The following is a 17,162-nucleotide window of genomic DNA, read 5'->3' as shown; positions in this document are numbered from 1 at the left end:
AAGAACAGGTCAGAATTCCTCCACAGAGATGTAAAAGACCCATCACAAATTATTCCAAACATTTGATTGCAGTTGTTACTGCCCAGGGTGACACAACCAGTTATTAGGTTTAGGGGCCAATTACTTTTTCACATGACTGATACAGGCTTTGAGTAAATCTTTATTTTCAGTAAATGGAAAGATTTAAAAGCTGCACTTAATGTTTACTCGTTTTGCATTTATATTAAAATTGCTGGATCAAAAACATTTAAATGTGACACATTTGCAAAATCAAGAGAAATTGGGTGATGGGCAAAAACTTTCACAGCGCTGTACATGTCAAAGTAAATGTCACCAAGATTTGTTTTCACACCTCGAATAAAAATTTATTTACAATGAATGGGATCCAATAGCAGTTACAAGAAAATCCGAAAGAAAAACATTGTTATATAATTCTTAACATTTATTTCAAGACATTTTTCAATAGGTTTTAGCCTTTATACTTCTTTATAATGTTCATTGCGTTGTGTTACAGAGAAAAGCCATAACCGCTGAGGCCAGATATTTGTCAGCTGAATACCACACTCACTATTTACACTATTAAGAGTGCTGTGTTTTTTTGTCATTCATTATTTCCCTTTATTTACCATTTATCTTCTTGCTTGGTCTACCACTACTGTCTGTGCAAAATTCTCAAATAGTCTGAAGCAAATTGTAAGATAATACTCAAACACTGGACATCCAGTGACTGTCAGGGAACTGTAAACATATTTGGCAATAACAGAAAAGGTTCTCATATCACATATATGTTTTTGTATAACAAGTACCATATAAATGTAGACATATGCATTGTCTACTAGTCATCAAAACAAAAACCCTGAAAAATAACAAATGTAATAAAAAAAGTATCATTTTTCCATTGTGTGCAAAATAAAAACAAAGTAACTGTACAGTCTGGTATTAAAACCCTTGGACAATACTGCAGTGCTACAATGATTCTACAGATTTGTTCTGTCGCGATACAAAAGCACAACCAAACAGTAGCTGCTTCTCAGTGTGTTCATCAACACAATGCCGGGGGAAAGTCATATAACCTGCACGCCACTGATAAAAGACTTTTCTGCGACATTCAACAGCATCTGAAAGATGCACCATTGAGCTTCCCAGTCCGATTCTTTGCTCAGTGCAAAATAAAAATAAAATATGTAAATATTAACCGTCCTTGCCAAGGCAAGAGAAGAAAACTTAAAAATAGTAAACTTTGCATTCAATGCATTTTGCCATAAAACAATCACTTGTGTTTTGTTCAGTGTTGTCTACCACTTTTTGTCAGTTAGGAAGCCAGAATTCAGATTCCTTTAGCTTTTCTTCTTTGGGTGACCCATAATAATGCAGAAAGGACAACTGTGGACCCACCCAGTATTGCCATGACTTTCAACATAGGAAACTGGCCCTGCAAATCAGCAAAGACAACAAGTGAACATAGGGTGTACTACAGTTCATATCTTCTCAATGCTCTTAAAGGCTTTTCTCTAGTCTTGGCAAAGTTCACCAATTTTTAAACTGTAAATAAATGTTGTTGCTGCTTTAATAAAATGTTCTTTTCTAGCTTAGAACAATCAGTAGCGCATTAGTATCAGTACTGTTCCTAAGCTAACGGACCACCCTGGATGAAGTTCTTACCTCTCTTAAACATTTATACCCATGGAAGGTATGGGCGCAGCTGCACTCAAAGAATCCTGGTCCATAAGGCTTGCAGAAAGAGTTCTCAGGGCAATCCCAGGCTACAGAGATAATCATGAGCAAAACAGTTTGCAAAAATCATGGGTAAAAATATAATGTACTATAATTAAAGTGCTCAATGGATTGTGACTTACACATCTGCCCTGTCTCATTGCAGGCATTCCTCTGTCCTTCACAGATTCGGGTGTCCCTTTTAATCATCACTCTGTCCCATGAGGTGTTGCCCCCTGGACACTCCAGCTTTATGGGCAATATACTGAATAAAAGGTAATGTTGAAACAATAAACACCAGTGTTCAAAGGTTTGGAACCACCATTCAGAATTTCTGTTTTCAATAATGTTAAATCAATATTGTTGCAGGTGCATATATCAAGTGATTCTACTAAGATGCTGTTACAACTTTATAAGAGTCAACTAATTTGTGAAGCTGTGAAAAATGAAGACACGTGAGATGTGTCCACAAGGACGAACAGAGCTGTAGATGATTACATAATGGCTGCGAAATCTATATAACATTGAAAGTGAAATTAGAATAAAAAGTAGTATTCAGAATACCTCATACTTGAAAAGTGGTGATAAAATCTTGAGGCAGATAACTTAAAGTAATTACTGTACATAGCTCATTACAGTATATTTGTCCATCATTAACAACTTTATGATGTTCCCAAAAGCCTTAAAATATTCAATAAAACATCTGAAAATACTTTCCTGCGTCTAGCTTGTGGCATTTCAATCTACACTGTTTTAACACAGTACTGAATAAAATAATTAATGACATGTGATTCCAAACTTTTGAATGATAATGTACTAGTTAATGTCCTGAAATGTAAAACCCTGATGAGTTACTTACAGATGAGTCAGACGATTAAAACCTTGAAATATAAAATCACTCAGATTGGAAACAGGGTTGCTGGAAAGATCTCTGAAAAGAACACAACTGAGATTAGGCAATATATATATATATATATATATATATATATATATATATATATATATATATATATATATATATATAAATATATACATACATACACACACAATGCTGAAACAACTCGGCAGTAGAAAACTCTAAAGTACTGTGCAAAAAAGTCAGGGACCACACCTTATTTAGTTAAATTCCAAAAAGGCCATTAAGTGCAAATTACTCAGGAAATACACTCACTGTGCCACTTTATTAGGTACATTGTACCATTAACACTGTTCAGTTGCTTGTTAACACAAAAGCTAATCAGCCAATCACATGGATGCAACTCAATTTAGGCATGTAGAGGTGGTCAAGACAACTTGCTGAAGTGCAAACCGAGCATCAGAATGGGGAAGAAAGGTGATTTAAGTGACTTTGAATGTGGCATGGTTGTTGGTGCCAGACAGGCTGGTCTGAGTATTTCAGAAACTGATGATCTACTGGGATTTTCACACAGAACCATCTCTAGGGTTTACAGAGAATGGTCCAAAAAAGAGAAGATATCCAGTGAGCGGCAGTTGTGTGGACAAAAATGCCTTGTTGATGTGAGAAGAGAATGGGCAGACTGATTCAAGATGATAGAAAGGCAACAGTAACTCAAATAACCAACCAAAATCTCTGAGGAATGTTTCCAACAAGAATTCAGGCAGTTCTGAAGGCAAAAGGGGGTCCAATCTTTTACTAGCAAGGTGTACCTAATAAAGTGGCTGGTGAGTGTATATCTGAAAAGAATAGATAGAAAACATCCCACTTGCACAAGGAAGGGCTGGAGTACAAAACATGTTTAAAAGGTATCGTGAAAATGGTGCTCCTACAACCAAGCAAGACCTGATAGACCACGAAAACTCCAAAACTGTCACCATCACCATCAGATAAACAGTACTTAGAGCTTTTAGTTTTGAGAGACAGAATAAAATGAAATCAAACAAAGAAGCTGCTGTTTTTTTTTCAGAACAATGGACTGACCGCCCCAGAGTCCAGACCACATCATCGCTGAATGTGTTTGGTATTACTTGGATCATGAGAAACTGATCATGCAACCAACTTCTAGGACTGATTTTTGGAGGTGTAAAAAATACCAGCAGATTTATTTGAAAAGCTGAAAGAAAGAAACGAATGGATACTGAAATATTGTTTTTGTGTGTTTTTTTTGTTAAGTATGTTTTCTTTTTCTATTACTGATAAATGAATAACTAAGTGGTCTCTTTTACACAGTAGTATATGCCTAGAATGTCTCTGCAGTAGCTTCTTTACTACTTACATTATAACTGCTGCAGATGCTTCGTGGAGGTCTTCTATACGTCTCAGAGAACAATTTGATAGATCCAACCTGAAAGTACGAGAGTAACATGTGAACATCAAAGTTTCTAAACTGTCATATGTCTAAAAGAAGACGCTGATGATGTGCATTGCTACCCAAAAATGTTGTGCTCCTCACTGCTGTTATTCCTAAAGCAGCATCGGCCCTCTATCCGGCCTGCTGTGAGGCAGAGATTCCACACAGCACCGCCGGTCTGCACCGCTCCACCGCACATGTGACATAACTACACGAACAGGAAAGCATTAGTCTTCTACAACAGCCATAGCTTTCCTACATTTGTGACAAATATGAGTCAGGAGCTGACAGCGGAAATGTACTTTTCTCCAAGCTCTAGACCACAAACATAACTGTAAAGCGGTGACAGTAAAACTGACAGTTACAGCGCGGGAGCTGTGCGTTGTTTACACTGTATTTATAGGGAAATTCTGCTCCTCATCAAAAACTGAAACAAGTTCACATACCTCTTGTATTCGTACATGCGAATCGATGTGCTGGGAATGGACGTGTACACTGGAAAAAATGAATAAAACATAAAATAAACACAGAGCGGACAGGGTAAAAATGCTGATCCCAGCAGGCATCTTCCTCTACTCACGTGACCTAGTGATGCGCCACGTGACCGCCAGCGTTCAAGCTCACAATCATGTCGATCCATCCAGCGCTACGATTTCGCATTTGTGGGTTTAATCACTCAGAAAAGTTAGAGCTTTGCACTCATTCCGATCACTCGCTTGATATATCTTTTATTTAAGTAAGCAAAGACAAACCACTTCCACTACAAAATAACTGACGAAACTGGCCCTAGAATCAGCGATATAAGACATTCAGCAATTTGTTAAGATCAGGAAACTCCAACTAAACAAGAAGAGGGTTGAATATAAAATTGCATTTTATTCCAGTTTTATTCCTGACGCGTAATGAAGGCTACAGTGAATGTGGAGGCTGCCACTGATTGAAGACAACTGAGCAACGGACAAACAGGAAGGACTGAGCGGTTTGAGATGTTTTAGTGAGCCTTGCTGGTATTTTCCCATTTTAAATAAATGTCCGTGTAATTGTAGCATTTAACTGCTAATAACAACACACAACACGGTAGCTACGTTTAATTATGGTAAATTACCATCACTTTGCTTCCGTCCCGGCTCAACTTATGCCTCCTTAATGAAATGCATGTTAATTTGCCCTGCAGCCTCCTCGGTAAACACCACTAAAGCACAGAGGTGGGAGAAAAATGCGCTGAAGTAAAACAGGTCCTTTTGTTGTAAAAGTAACATCGCTGTTCGGTTTGCTCAAATTGGTTTTACAGTTCAATGCCATGCAACCCGTGTCATATTTAGTATGAATATCTGAAATAAACGTTTTGACGCAATCCCATGTGAAACGACTCCCCCTCTTTTCTCATTGGTTTGAACCAAGAGACTGTTGCAATGCCTCGAGAACCAGTGGACACACACTGAATACGTTAAATCGACCTTTGGTGGAGAGTAGATCTCATATCTTAGCCTATCCGCTAATGTATTTCATCTCTTCCTACTGAGTTAAGGAGATCGCGTAGGTAGGCTATATTTTGGATGGACAAGCGACAGAACATGTCTTGATTTGTTTTCGCTTCCTCACTCGTTTGGACCAGTGCAGACTGAGACGGAGGGGTTTGCAGACTGCACGTTTGCATGCAGAGCAATTTAGCTAAAAGTTTATTAGCCTTCGGTTTACATCGGAGCGTCCTCCAGTGCTGATCTCCGGAGTTTCGCGAACCGTTTGAGGAGCTGAGTCGATAGATTTGGCCAGACAGGCTGATGAATTGCCAACAATGAAGGTGGAATTACCTCCAATTGCAACATGGCTGCTGGTGCTCAGACGTTGTATGGGAGAAGTTTAGCTCCTGACGTGAAATAAGTTTATTTTAAACCACCTCATCGACGACCGCAACATCTGACAAATCTGAGAGAATCTCTTGGGTCTGAATTATAAAAGGCCAGACTGAGCAGTGAAACAGAGGCGAGGAGGACTCGGATGAGCTGGCGGTAGAAGAAGAAGAAGAAGACGGGACTCTGTGTGGATTTACTTCTTAATCACTTTGAACGTTTGGAAAAGATCCATATCTGACCCATACATCCGTAATATAGCTAGGTTATCTCAGTAAGTTTTCGCTGAGAAGAAAATGCACTTCTCCATTCCTGAGACGGAGGTTCGCTCCGGTGAAAACGGATCGACGTATGTGGTGAGTGCCACACTAAACTGCGTGTCCTGCTAACTTTGGGAGTGAATGTTTGTGATTCATTGCTCGGGGCATTGTCAGATTTGTCAGATGGCCAAAACCTACATTGCGCTTGAACCCAGTGAACATTTTACATGGAGCTGGCGTATTTGGCTCCTACAGCTTCTTGGCACAGCTGTTGTCCATGGCGACGGTTATTGTTTTTCCTAGTATTTGTTGTATACCGCTTTGCAGTAACGTCCTCTTGGCATTGAGGGTCATTAAGATCGAGGCCTATTAACATGTAAAGCCAGAGTTCACATATAATTACAGCAGCATGAGAAGAAAACGCCCAAAACAACGTGGATGTCTTGCTGGTTAAGTTTGATCTCGTTGGACACTGCAGTTTATCCATTTATGTCTTATTACGAACCAGGAACATACACTGGCGTTTTCATTTACATGGGCTGGTCATGATCTCTGCAGTCCACTGTCAGGATCAGGGTCATTTTGTCCTGGGGTGCTCCTTGGGTCACAATATCTAAAAGTAGACTGTCATCCTCCTATGTGGTGGATTACAATAAACTGCATGATGCTAAAATGGGTAGGACTAATTCACTGTCCTAACCCTACAGCAGTATAATGTGCTAATATGTCCACCATAAATCAAGAATCTGCTGTTTTAATGCCTTTGTCTGGAGTGCATTACACCTTTCAGCAATGACAAGTCACCCCGAAACTATGTTACTGTCTGGCTGTGTACCATCATACTGCAGCTATTCTGAAGAAGGTTTAGATAGTCTGAATGCCTCGTTGGAAGTGTTATGTCTGCAGTGAGACTGTCTAGCATGGGTGGTTCATGCTTGGCAAATAACAGTCAAAACGTGAATCAGGCTGCACCATCAATTCAAAGTTAAAGTGTGCAGTGAGTAGCTATTAGCCTTCCTGAAGCAGGTCAGCAGAGCTCGGTAAAACCTAAAGCGCTGTAAAGTGACATAGGAGCTCCATGGTTTGTGTAAAGTTGTTGGTTCTACAGTCCACAGAAGGAAACTCGCTCACTCTTGCTATTGAGATCATCGTAAATCACACTGGAATAGAGGGGTCTTTCAAGGCCACATGGGGAGGGGGAAAAAATGCCTGAGACCAGATGTGTGGATGTTAACTGAAAGTCAGCAGTGTCTCTGTAATCACGCTGCTTCGGCTGTTGTGGCACACTGTTGTTTTTGAAATGTAGAGCGAGGGGCAGGGTATGTAGAGACCGCTGTCAGTTTATACATTCCTTTTTTCCCCTCCTAATTCGCCCCAGACGTGGTTCATCCAGGTGCAACATGTGTGGAATGTGGAACAGCAAGGCAGGCAAGGCAGCCAAATTTTTCTCTCTCTCTCTCTCTCTCTCTCTCTCTCTCTCTCTCTCTCTCTCTCTCTCTCTCTCTCTCTCTCTCTCTCTCTCTCTCTCTCTCTCTCTCTCTCTCTCTCTCTCAGCATGCATCCAAGTCTGGAGATATTTTTCTCCTCTGTGCTTTATTCTCCTTACACTTTCTGAATGTTCGTATTGTCGTGGTGGTTGTAAAAGCAGTCATTTGAAGAGCGTGTTTGTGTGCCTGTACTGTAAAGTTGGATTTAGAGGGATTGTCTCTGGTGTACCTTGGAACCACTCGGCTCACGGAATGTGCGCACTTTGCAGTGGAGCCACCATGAAAAAAGAAAATAGAGTTTGCAGTCTAAAGGACAGACTTCCTGTGCAGGCGAAAAACTTTCTTTATGATGGTCCCACTTCCTGGATACTTGAGGGCACACTTTCCCTTCCTTCTGTAGTTTAAGTACTGTAAAAAAGACATAATAAGGTTTTGTAATGAGACAAGTCAGGGTATTGTGGTTCCTTGGCTAATTGTTTGGTGTAGTGACACTAATTTTTTGATGTTTTTAATGATTGAGTCAAATAAATAGTCAGGTGAAACAAGTATATTCCCTTTTTGTTTGTTATTTAACTTTGTTTCGCTGCAGATATCCACTTCAGCTTTACACACATGATGTGAAAAAGTATCATTTCCCAAGAATAAACAAAGATGTTTAAGAAGACTTAGGTTGGTGGAGAGACAAGTTTTCATGCTAGAATAGAATAGATGGTTTCATAAAAAAAGTTCTAGATATTAATACTACAAAAAAAAAAAAAGTTCTGGTGTTATAAAAGATGGTTGCTCCTGTTTGGGATGATTCCAAGCAAGAAGTAGCAGTCATGGTGAAGGTGAAGGAGAGACTTGAAGCTTTCAGGGACAACATTACTAAACAATATTCAAATGGAAAAAGCCACAGAGCCACAGCAAAAATCTTAAACATTCACGTCAGAGCAATTGTTTCTATAACGTGCAAATGGAAAGTTCATAGAACTGCACCTAATATTCCGTGGTGAGGTGTACCAAGATGCAAGATTTCACAACATCCTTTCAGACTAATGGTAAGGGGAGGTAAGAACGAAGCCAGCAGTCACTTGAGAAGAGTTGCAGGACGTTCTGAAAGCAGCATGATCAACACTTACGGTTTCACCCCACTCAACTCCTCGGCTGAAAAAAAAAGAAGCACAGAGATGCGCATCTGCATTTAGGCTAAGCAGAACTGTTTCAGAACAATAAGGTCTGGCCACATGGAAAAAAAATGTAAGTTTGGAGAAATAAGAGTTGCGCATATGACCTTTAGAACAACATGCCCAGAGTATGGAGGTGTGAGTATCAACACTGAGGCTACTTTTCTGCAAGCAGTTCTAGGGCATTACACGTCACCGAAGGAAGCATGAATGGAGCGCTTTATCAGGACACTTTAAATAACAAAAACAAAGGTGCTTATTTTCCCCTTACCGTAAATGCAGGAGCAGAAAACGACATAATATAAAGATACAGCTTAATATACATGCTATTGTTCATTAATTTATTCGTTCATTCAATATGAAAGATCAGTGTAAGTCAGGGGTGTCCAATCTTAACCTGCAGTCACATCTGCCCTTTGCGGATTTCATTCCAGTCAAGCATGAGCCCACCTGACGCACCTAGTTTGTTCACCTGGTCTCCGTCAAACACTTGATCGTGTGTGTCCAGCTCGTTTGAAATGAAAACCTGCAGCCACACTGGCCCTTTGTGGATAACATTGGACACCCTTGGTGTGAGCTGCAAGAGTCTGCACTCATATTGTTATGCTGTCTTGAATGCCACCCTGTGCTGTTTTAGATGGTTATTTTCATGAGATAAGGCCTAATTTAAGTGCTAATAAATGTTTGCCAGTGAATTGTGCCTTTCCACAGTGCGTAACCTTGCGTTGGTGTAAAGAGAGCCTAAACTTTCTGCAACTGCAGTTTTTGCTGCGCAGTTAATAGAAGTTAGAAACTCGATAATGTATTAAGGCTTATCAAAAAAACTGGCCTGCATTAAGATGACACAGCAGTTGTTTGTACTGAACAGTTTAGGTAAGCAAAAAGCAGCGAGAGCGGTCAAACAGGAAGTTCACGGTGTGAGCGCACACACCTCTTTAAAAACGCATTTGCTAAGATATTTTGAACATTCATGTTCTATCAGTTTTTTTCCTGTTGCGCAGAATCAATCTTGTGAAATTGTTCCTTTCTTTTTTGTTTGGATGTGCTTTTGCGGTGGTCTCTCGGTGGAAGTTAAAGGTCAACTGCATGTGTTGTTGTTTCACAGTGGAGGGCCCAGTGATGAGCCAGTCAAGCAGTTTTGGATCAAAAACCCTGAGAAAAGAATATCCCGCCCGTTTTAAATAGAAGGATGATTTTGGCTGTCGTACAAGACCTTCACTCCGACCACAGATATTAATGTTTTAGAGTAAAAGCACAAACCCAAAACTCTCCATAAAGCCCCACCAGCTCCTGTTATAACAAACAGCAGCGTGAAGGAGGCCGAGCGTAAACATGATTACCGCACATTCTTATTGGCGTGGGTGCCATGTAAGCAGCATGAAGCTGGAGCCGTGTTTCCTACTGAGGTTACGGGGAAGCCAGTGTCAACGTTAAGGCCCGCGTCAGGCAGAGGATATGGTTAGAGGTCTCTTTTTATGGTTAATTTTGTTTTTTGGCCTGCTTGTAGGAAATGCCAGTGCATTTTTATTCATTGTTTTGTAACCATGATTTCAGAAGACAGTTCGGTGCTGTTGTCTTTGTTTTATTGAAGCTTTCTTTCCATTGCAGTGGCTGTGATTATTAGCATTAATAAAACACTTTCAAGCTTATTACCATTTTGCTGCCCTCAGTTTTAGTAGGAATGCACTGATATGGGAATTGTGGGCTAATGCCACAACATCTGTCCAAAGCCAAACATCGTTTCCAAAAGGGTCCATGTCACGGAAAACCAATGTTGAAATATGTAAAGTTTAAATATGCACCATTTGCTACCCACTCCATACGGTCCATATGTGAAAACTGGGATGTTTCTCAAGAACAAATTTAAGAAAAAAACTTGGGATGGTATCGGTTATTGAGGCCCATTGTTTCTGTGTTTAGTTTCTGTTTGCATGTATCCACCTATTCAGCCTACACTAAACCCTTCATACTTAAGTTGTAAGCACTGTTTCAACTCCAAGTGCTTTTAGTCTGAGGCACAATACTGGACGACAGATCAGAATGGAGCTCATTTTTCTTTCGGCCTGTTTAATTCTGAGTGATGAAGAAAAGCAAATAAGAGAAAAATGACTTTTTGGGTACATATATCTACGAATGTTATAAGAGGGCCTCAGAGTAAAAACCTACATGAAATAATTAGGATATATGCTTTGTAACAACAGACCATCAGTCTGTGTGTTTGAAACCCACCTCTCTTTAGTGCATTTCAGGTTTTTGTTTCCTGAATCTGATTTCATCTCCTTCTCCTCCTGTCTTTTTCAGGCCTACAACATCCATGTCAACGGCGTGCTGCACTGCCGGGTACGCTACAGCCAGTTATTAGGCCTGCACGAACAGGTCAGCACTTTGAAGCCTTTTTATTAACAAATCTGTGAATGAAGCATCAGGTTATATTATGTGTATGTATATGTATACACACACACATTATGTCTTATATAGGATTGCATCTCTCAGCCCATCAGTTTGGTAGAATTTATGATTTTTTTTTTTTTTTTTTTTTGTGTTTTTGAATGTTAGCATAGTCACTGATGTGCAGGCTAATATATACAGTGATGCGTGATGTTCTGCTTCCTAGCACTACTGTTATCTGACTTCCTTCTGCATTACCGTGCTTGTTGGAGCGGGGAAATATTTCAACCAGCCCATCCTTGAGTATCTGTCCCAGAGCAGATGTAGTTTTTCAAACATTCCACCCACCTTCAAGGGGGGTTGTTGGGGGTTGGGGGGTCTTATCTTAGTCTTTAAACCAGAAAATCCTTCTTTAGAAATGACCGCACCAGTGTTCATCTAACACATGTCGCATTTGAGTTTGCAAACTTTGTTGTGCAGTAAAAATTACTTTATTTTTTGTTGGTTCTAAAAATATATTAAAAAGCATTGAATAAAATTTTACCCCCCATCTCATTTGTTTAGATATTTACAACTCAGACACTGTTTTCCCTGTTTCCAAATTATACATGTCTTCCCACCACACAATCATGGGATGACCCTTTGACTTGGAATCCCTTTCAGAAATCTACTATATCTAAGATTTACTCGTATATCATGGCTTTAGATCAACAGTCTCTTACTAAAATTAAAAGTGCTTGAGAACATGAGCTAGGTACTACTTTCACAGAGCAATGGTGGGACAACGCCATAAACGAAGTACGTTCAAGTTTGTTTTGTGCAAGACTTCAGTTGATTCAGTTCAAGGTACTACATAGAATCCAGCTATCCAGATTCTATCTGAATGCTGTCAATGATCAATGTGATAAATGTCATGCTACTCCATGTAACTTAAGTCACGTTTTTTTTTTGTTTTTTTTTTTGTCCTTCTTTACATAAATTTTGGTCTGAATATTTTAAGATTATGACAAAGGGTTTTAGGAACCAACATTAATAAGAACCCTTTCGTTGCAATATTTGCATTTTCCACTGACTTACTTTTGCTCAACAGAGCTCAGTCGGATATTCTAGCAATTACTCTCTATTGGCAAGACGCGGCATATTGCTACTATGGAAGTCTTCAAAACCCCCTTCCTTTTCACTGTGGCTCCGGGATGTCATGCATTTTCTTACTATGGAAAAGATAAGGTCCACCTTGAAAGGCAATACTGCAACATTTTATTCCAAATGGAATCTATATATGAATAGGAGAGAGAGATGTAGATAAAATTTTAATTCACTTCAGGTTGTGCCAGCTGACTGAGGGCTTTCTTTCTTTCTTTCTTTCTTTCTTTCTTTCTTTCTTTCTTTCTTTCTTTCCTCCCTTCCTACCCCTCTTTTTCTTTCTTTCTTTCTTTCTTTCTTTCTTTCTTTCTTTCCTCCCTTCCTACCCCTCTTTTTCTTTCTTTCTTTCTTTCTTTCTTTCTTTCTTTCTTTCTTTCTTTCTTTCTTTCCTCCCTTCCTACCCCTCTTTCTTTTTCTTTCTTTCTTTTTCTTTCTTTCTTTCTTTCTTTCTTTCTTTCTTTCCTCCCTTCCTACCCCGCTTTCTTTTCTTTCTTTCTTTCTTTCTTTTCTTTCTTTCTTTCTTTCTTTCTTTCTTTCTTTCTTTCTTTCCTCCCTTCCTACCCCGCTTTCTTTTCTTTCTTTCTTTCTTTCTTTCTTTCTTTCTTTCTTTCTTTCCTCCCTTCCTACCCCGCTTTCTTTTCTTTCTTTCTTTCTTTCTTTCTTTCTTTCTTTCTTTCTTTCTACCCCTCTTTCTTTCTTTGTTTGTTTGTTTGTTTGTTTGTTTGTTTGTTTCTTTCTTTCTTTCTTTCTTTCTTTCTTTGATTGTACTCTCAAGACAAATTATAACTAGAAATTGCACAAAGAGTACATCTCTTTATAAAAAAAAATTAAGGAAGTTTTTCAATGTGTGGAAGAACTGGATATGTATGTTTTGCTTTTATTCCTCAATAAAAAGAGAAGGGGGGGTGGGGAGCATTTGAATAAGATTAAAACAATCCTGCTTGTACTATAGAGCCCAGTCATGACTGCTAAGTTATTATTTAAAAAATGCTAGCAGTGCCTTTTGTCTTTTGACAGCAATTCATTGTAAATATCATCCTGAAAACTTTAGTGATTCTGTTGGCAAAGCCTTGTTTTCTGGTCTGTCAGCTTCTGTTGCTAGGTAACCAGGCACAGAAGGCCTAGTGAGATCAGACGCTCTGGCTAAAGGTGTTGCCATGGTGTAGAGATGCAGCCAACTCACTCTGATTGGTCCCAAATCCACTTACCTCCACCAGATTAGGGGAGCTAACAGTCCCTCATGTGAAGATGTATTGAATACGAATTGCTGATGTTACTGTATGTGAATACCAAGAATTAGGCCCAATAGGTGACTTAACTCATTAACATAACACATTGAGATCCGTAATATTCTACCTGATGTTGTGTTGAAGTGCAATGTGTGATAAAATATGTAATTTGGGGGACCATCACTAGCACAGTTGTCTGCTGAAATTCAGAGCTTTTGGTTTTGGTGATTTATGAGTCTCATTCCTGAGAGATTCCCTGTAAAAGAATATTGCACTGTGCAAAAGGGGCAGCGTGGTCAGACTGAATTCCAGCTTTATCCCCGCAAAATTGGATGCCATGGTTACAAGCTGCAATTTTTATGTGACTTTATGGTTTGTTACAGCTTGAGATGGGTAAATGAGTTTTGTTCTTTTTATAAGGTACATGCATATTGAAACCCTGTGCTGTTTTTTCCTTGCTTTTGAACAGATAAAGAAAGAATATGGGAACAACGTAGTGCCCACCTTCCCCCCAAAGAAGATTTTTACCCTAACACCAGCAGAGGTGGAGCAGCGAAGAGAGCAACTGGAAAAGTACATGCAGGCTGGTGCGTAGGATATCAGGGCTGTGCCATGTCATATTATTACATGTGTTAGGAACAATTAATTCTGTGCAAATATGGGGAAAAAACTTGGTACTTATATCTATTGTAGTTACTGAGTTGTATTTTGTAATTCATGAACTATTTCCCTACTGCCCAAATCATCTCCTCAGTGTAGTCATGCAGGTCTCAATGCAAGTTCTTGTGTAGTTGCAGTCAGTCAGGTAATTAGAATATTTATGAACTAATTTAAATGTTTTGATAGCCTTTGCTATACAAAGTATACAACAGTTATCCATTTTGCAGGCAGTGATTTGGGTTTTTACTGATTACCTGCCAGAAAAAAGGGTCCCATAAACCTGTCTCTCAATCCAAAGGCTGGTTGATTCTGTGCTGTGGTTACTGCCTTTTTCTAGATTTAGCCTATATAGATGTTTTTAGACCTAACTATGTAAATTCCTGCTGGTGTGGGTTCAGGCATAGACTTTTAGTGATGGGCAAAATGCTGTTTATAGCATTGTTTGGGATTATGATTGATTTTATATATATATATATATATATATATATATATATATATATATATATATATATATATATATACATAATATTATAAAGAAGAATTAAAAAAAAAGTTTTTATTTCAGGGCTGCAGTGTTTTTTATTTGTGCTACAACACTTATACATTTTGTAGCACCACTGCTACATGCTCAAAAATATATTTGCAACCATGGCTTTGTCTGTGCTTTTCCCTTAATCTCTGGATCCCCTGAGATCAAAATGTTCTTTAGACTCCAGGAGGTTTTGAAAGGTCAGCTTGTTTTTTGAAGATCACCTCGCATGAACCCAGCTGTCCCTGTGACATGTAGTAGACTGACTGTCTTGGTCTGCAGGCTAGGGTTGGGCACAGAAAAAGCTTCTAAAGGTGTGAGTCATGCTAAGCCATCATCTCCAGTCAGGATGAGGTTTGATGTCTTCACTTGCACATGAGCAAAGCCACAGCCATTCTGACACCATCTACCATAGAGAGGAGCATTTGGTTTAAATTTGCACAGTGATTCATTTCTACTGTCACATACGTGCTTTGAACTAATTAATTCATCTCTTTAAAGTGGCTTGGGACTGGGTGTAACCTAGAGTTGGTTTTAACAGGTCAGGGGTTACATTAGCTGCATACACAGCAAGGAAGTGTCACTTGGACTGGCAGCACCATGAGCCATTTGTTCAAATCCATTCCAGTTCTGGCACATTTTGCCAAACAAGCTAAGCCTTGTTGAGCGTATTTGCTCATAGTCTGGGAGCACACAGGCTGTTCTTGGCTGGCTGTTCTCACAGTTACATCATGGTTTAACGTGGTTATGGAAAATTAACCGCCTCAAACACACAATCTGTTCACAGTGAATAAATTGTTTGTTTATGCAAACGTGGTGTGGGCTTTCGGAGGGGGCTGCTGATAGTTAACGTGCAATAATGAGAGTGTCAATAAACATTTGAGTTTATCCAGCCATCCTACGTCCAGTCCTTTTCTTCCCTTTATTCGCCACAAAAGGCCTTTCACTTATGATGATGGACAGACGAGTCCAGTGAGAGAAGCACCATGAACATCATTACTCAGAGGAATATTACTAAGCTCTAATTAGAAAATACTGGACTGAAATTGGCACAGTATTACATGGTTTGCATTGACTTGCTTAATTTGACATTTATATAAATTTTTAAACTTGCTTGACTACAGGAAATGATTCACAAGCATGCATAGCAAAGCTGCCCTGCAAATCATTTATTTAAGATGGACCTTCATGCAAATCATTGTGCTAATCATTCTGTAAGTAGCTTTGTGGACATTTTAGCTCCAGGCTCAACTTGTTAATGAATGACATCAGATGTGAGTCGTGTGGTTTTAATGTTACAGTACTCCTGATGTAATTTGACATGTTTGTCCTCCCCCTACAGTGCGTCAGGATCCCCTGCTGGGTACGAGTGAGATGTTCAACAGCTTTCTGAGAAAAGCTCAACAGGTACAAGTTGCTGTTGACTGCTGTTAGGAGCTGTATGTATCTGGCTTGAATGAATGAGAGCTTTTTTGCTGGGGCATCTTGAATATCCTCTGTTCTACTGTACCTGTAACTGCAGCACCTCAGTGTTTGTGTGAGTTTACCTGCATACTGCCCACCAAATATTTTGGGGGAAAAACAGATGTAAAGAAAATGTTTGTAATAAATGAGCATGTTTGCTTTGTCAGTTTGAAATAACACAGATATTAAGTACTGTTTAAATGTTTCTATAAAACTGCAAAACTGGAAGAGCAACTGACAGATGGTGGCTTGGGATTAACAAAAACAGACCTCACACATTCCTTTGTTGGGAAGTCAGCCTTACAGAATTTCTTACTTTTCAAAGAAGTTTACAAGTGAGTTTGTAGTATTTAAACTTTTTTTTTTTTTTTTTTTTTTTTTTTTTTTTTTTTTTTTTTTTTTTTTTTTTTTTAAAACTGTTCTGTCTCCAGACCATACAGTCCAAACATGGAACCTAAGCTGCAAAAAAGTCCATTTAGAATTCATCATTTTCAAATGATTATCACAAATACCAACACCATTACATGTTTCTGCATATTCAGCCTAAAGTAGTTTTGCTCAGCAAAAGAAGTGTTTCTGCCTGAACTGCATTATGAATGTGGCACTTTTTCTTAGGGAGAAATAGAAGTCAGAAAATGGTCATGTAAAATGAACTGTAGCTGTTTTGCACATAAATCACATAAATGGCATAACTGGATAGGAGTACAAAAATAAAGTGCATAAATACAGTGTCTCCCTTTAAATCACCTTTTGGCACAAAAATGTTCAATAAGCTGTCAATTTATTATTTAAGGAAAACCTGCTCGGCATCAAAGGAGGTACTTTGATGAATGTAAAGCCGAGTGTTGTGGAAGATCCCCAAAGCAGCATTTAAAAAATGTCTTAAATGTATTATGTATTTACATTACATTAAAAAAAAAAAGTTATTCGGAAAATGTGGGCAATGTGTCCCCAAAACGTTGAT

General features: G+C 38.9%; 2 protein-coding genes across 3 annotated transcripts in view; one reads left to right on the top strand and one right to left on the bottom strand.

Moving 5' to 3' along the window:
* Positions 1-339: 339 nt before the first annotated feature.
* atraid (all-trans retinoic acid-induced differentiation factor) lies at positions 340-5,182 on the bottom strand. The gene is made up of 7 exons (XM_017710499.2): positions 4,469-5,182; positions 4,103-4,230; positions 3,948-4,016; positions 2,573-2,644; positions 1,857-1,978; positions 1,663-1,763; positions 340-1,432 (listed from the first exon to the last, which is right to left on the bottom strand). The coding sequence occupies exons 1-7, from the start codon at positions 4,586-4,588 to the stop codon at positions 1,328-1,330; spliced, it is 717 nt and encodes a 238-aa protein (XP_017565988.1). The 5' UTR covers positions 4,589-5,182; the 3' UTR covers positions 340-1,327.
* A 248-nt stretch (positions 5,183-5,430) lies between these two features.
* The window catches only part of snx17 (sorting nexin 17), a 35,601-nt gene continuing 23,869 nt past the window's right edge, over positions 5,431-17,162 (top strand). For both annotated transcript variants that reach the window (XM_017710501.2, XM_017710500.2), the window contains exons 1-4: positions 5,431-6,228; positions 11,087-11,161; positions 14,015-14,132; positions 16,077-16,141. In XM_017710501.2, the coding sequence (XP_017565990.1) occupies positions 6,169-6,228; positions 11,087-11,161; positions 14,015-14,132; positions 16,077-16,141 (318 nt within the window). In that variant the 5' untranslated portion in view covers positions 5,431-6,168. The remainder of the gene's footprint in view (positions 6,229-11,086; positions 11,162-14,014; positions 14,133-16,076; positions 16,142-17,162) is intronic.

The sequence above is a fragment of the Pygocentrus nattereri genome, chromosome 4, assembly GCF_015220715.1.
Source record: "Pygocentrus nattereri isolate fPygNat1 chromosome 4, fPygNat1.pri, whole genome shotgun sequence".
NCBI classification, from domain to species: domain Eukaryota; kingdom Metazoa; phylum Chordata; class Actinopteri; order Characiformes; family Serrasalmidae; genus Pygocentrus; species Pygocentrus nattereri.
This window is presented reverse-complemented; position numbering and strand designations above follow the sequence as displayed.

Coding starts and splice junctions, on each gene's coding strand:
- atraid (XM_017710499.2), bottom strand. CDS start 4,588: ATGCCTGCTGGGATCAGCATTTTTACCCTGTCCGCTCTGTGTTTATTT. Junction 1,979..2,572: donor TTTAATCGTCTGACTCATCT/GTAAGTAACTCA, acceptor CCTTTTATTCAG/TATATTGCCCATAAAGCTGG. Junction 1,433..1,662: donor GGTATAAATGTTTAAGAGAG/GTAAGAACTTCA, acceptor GCTGATTTGCAG/GGCCAGTTTCCTATGTTGAA.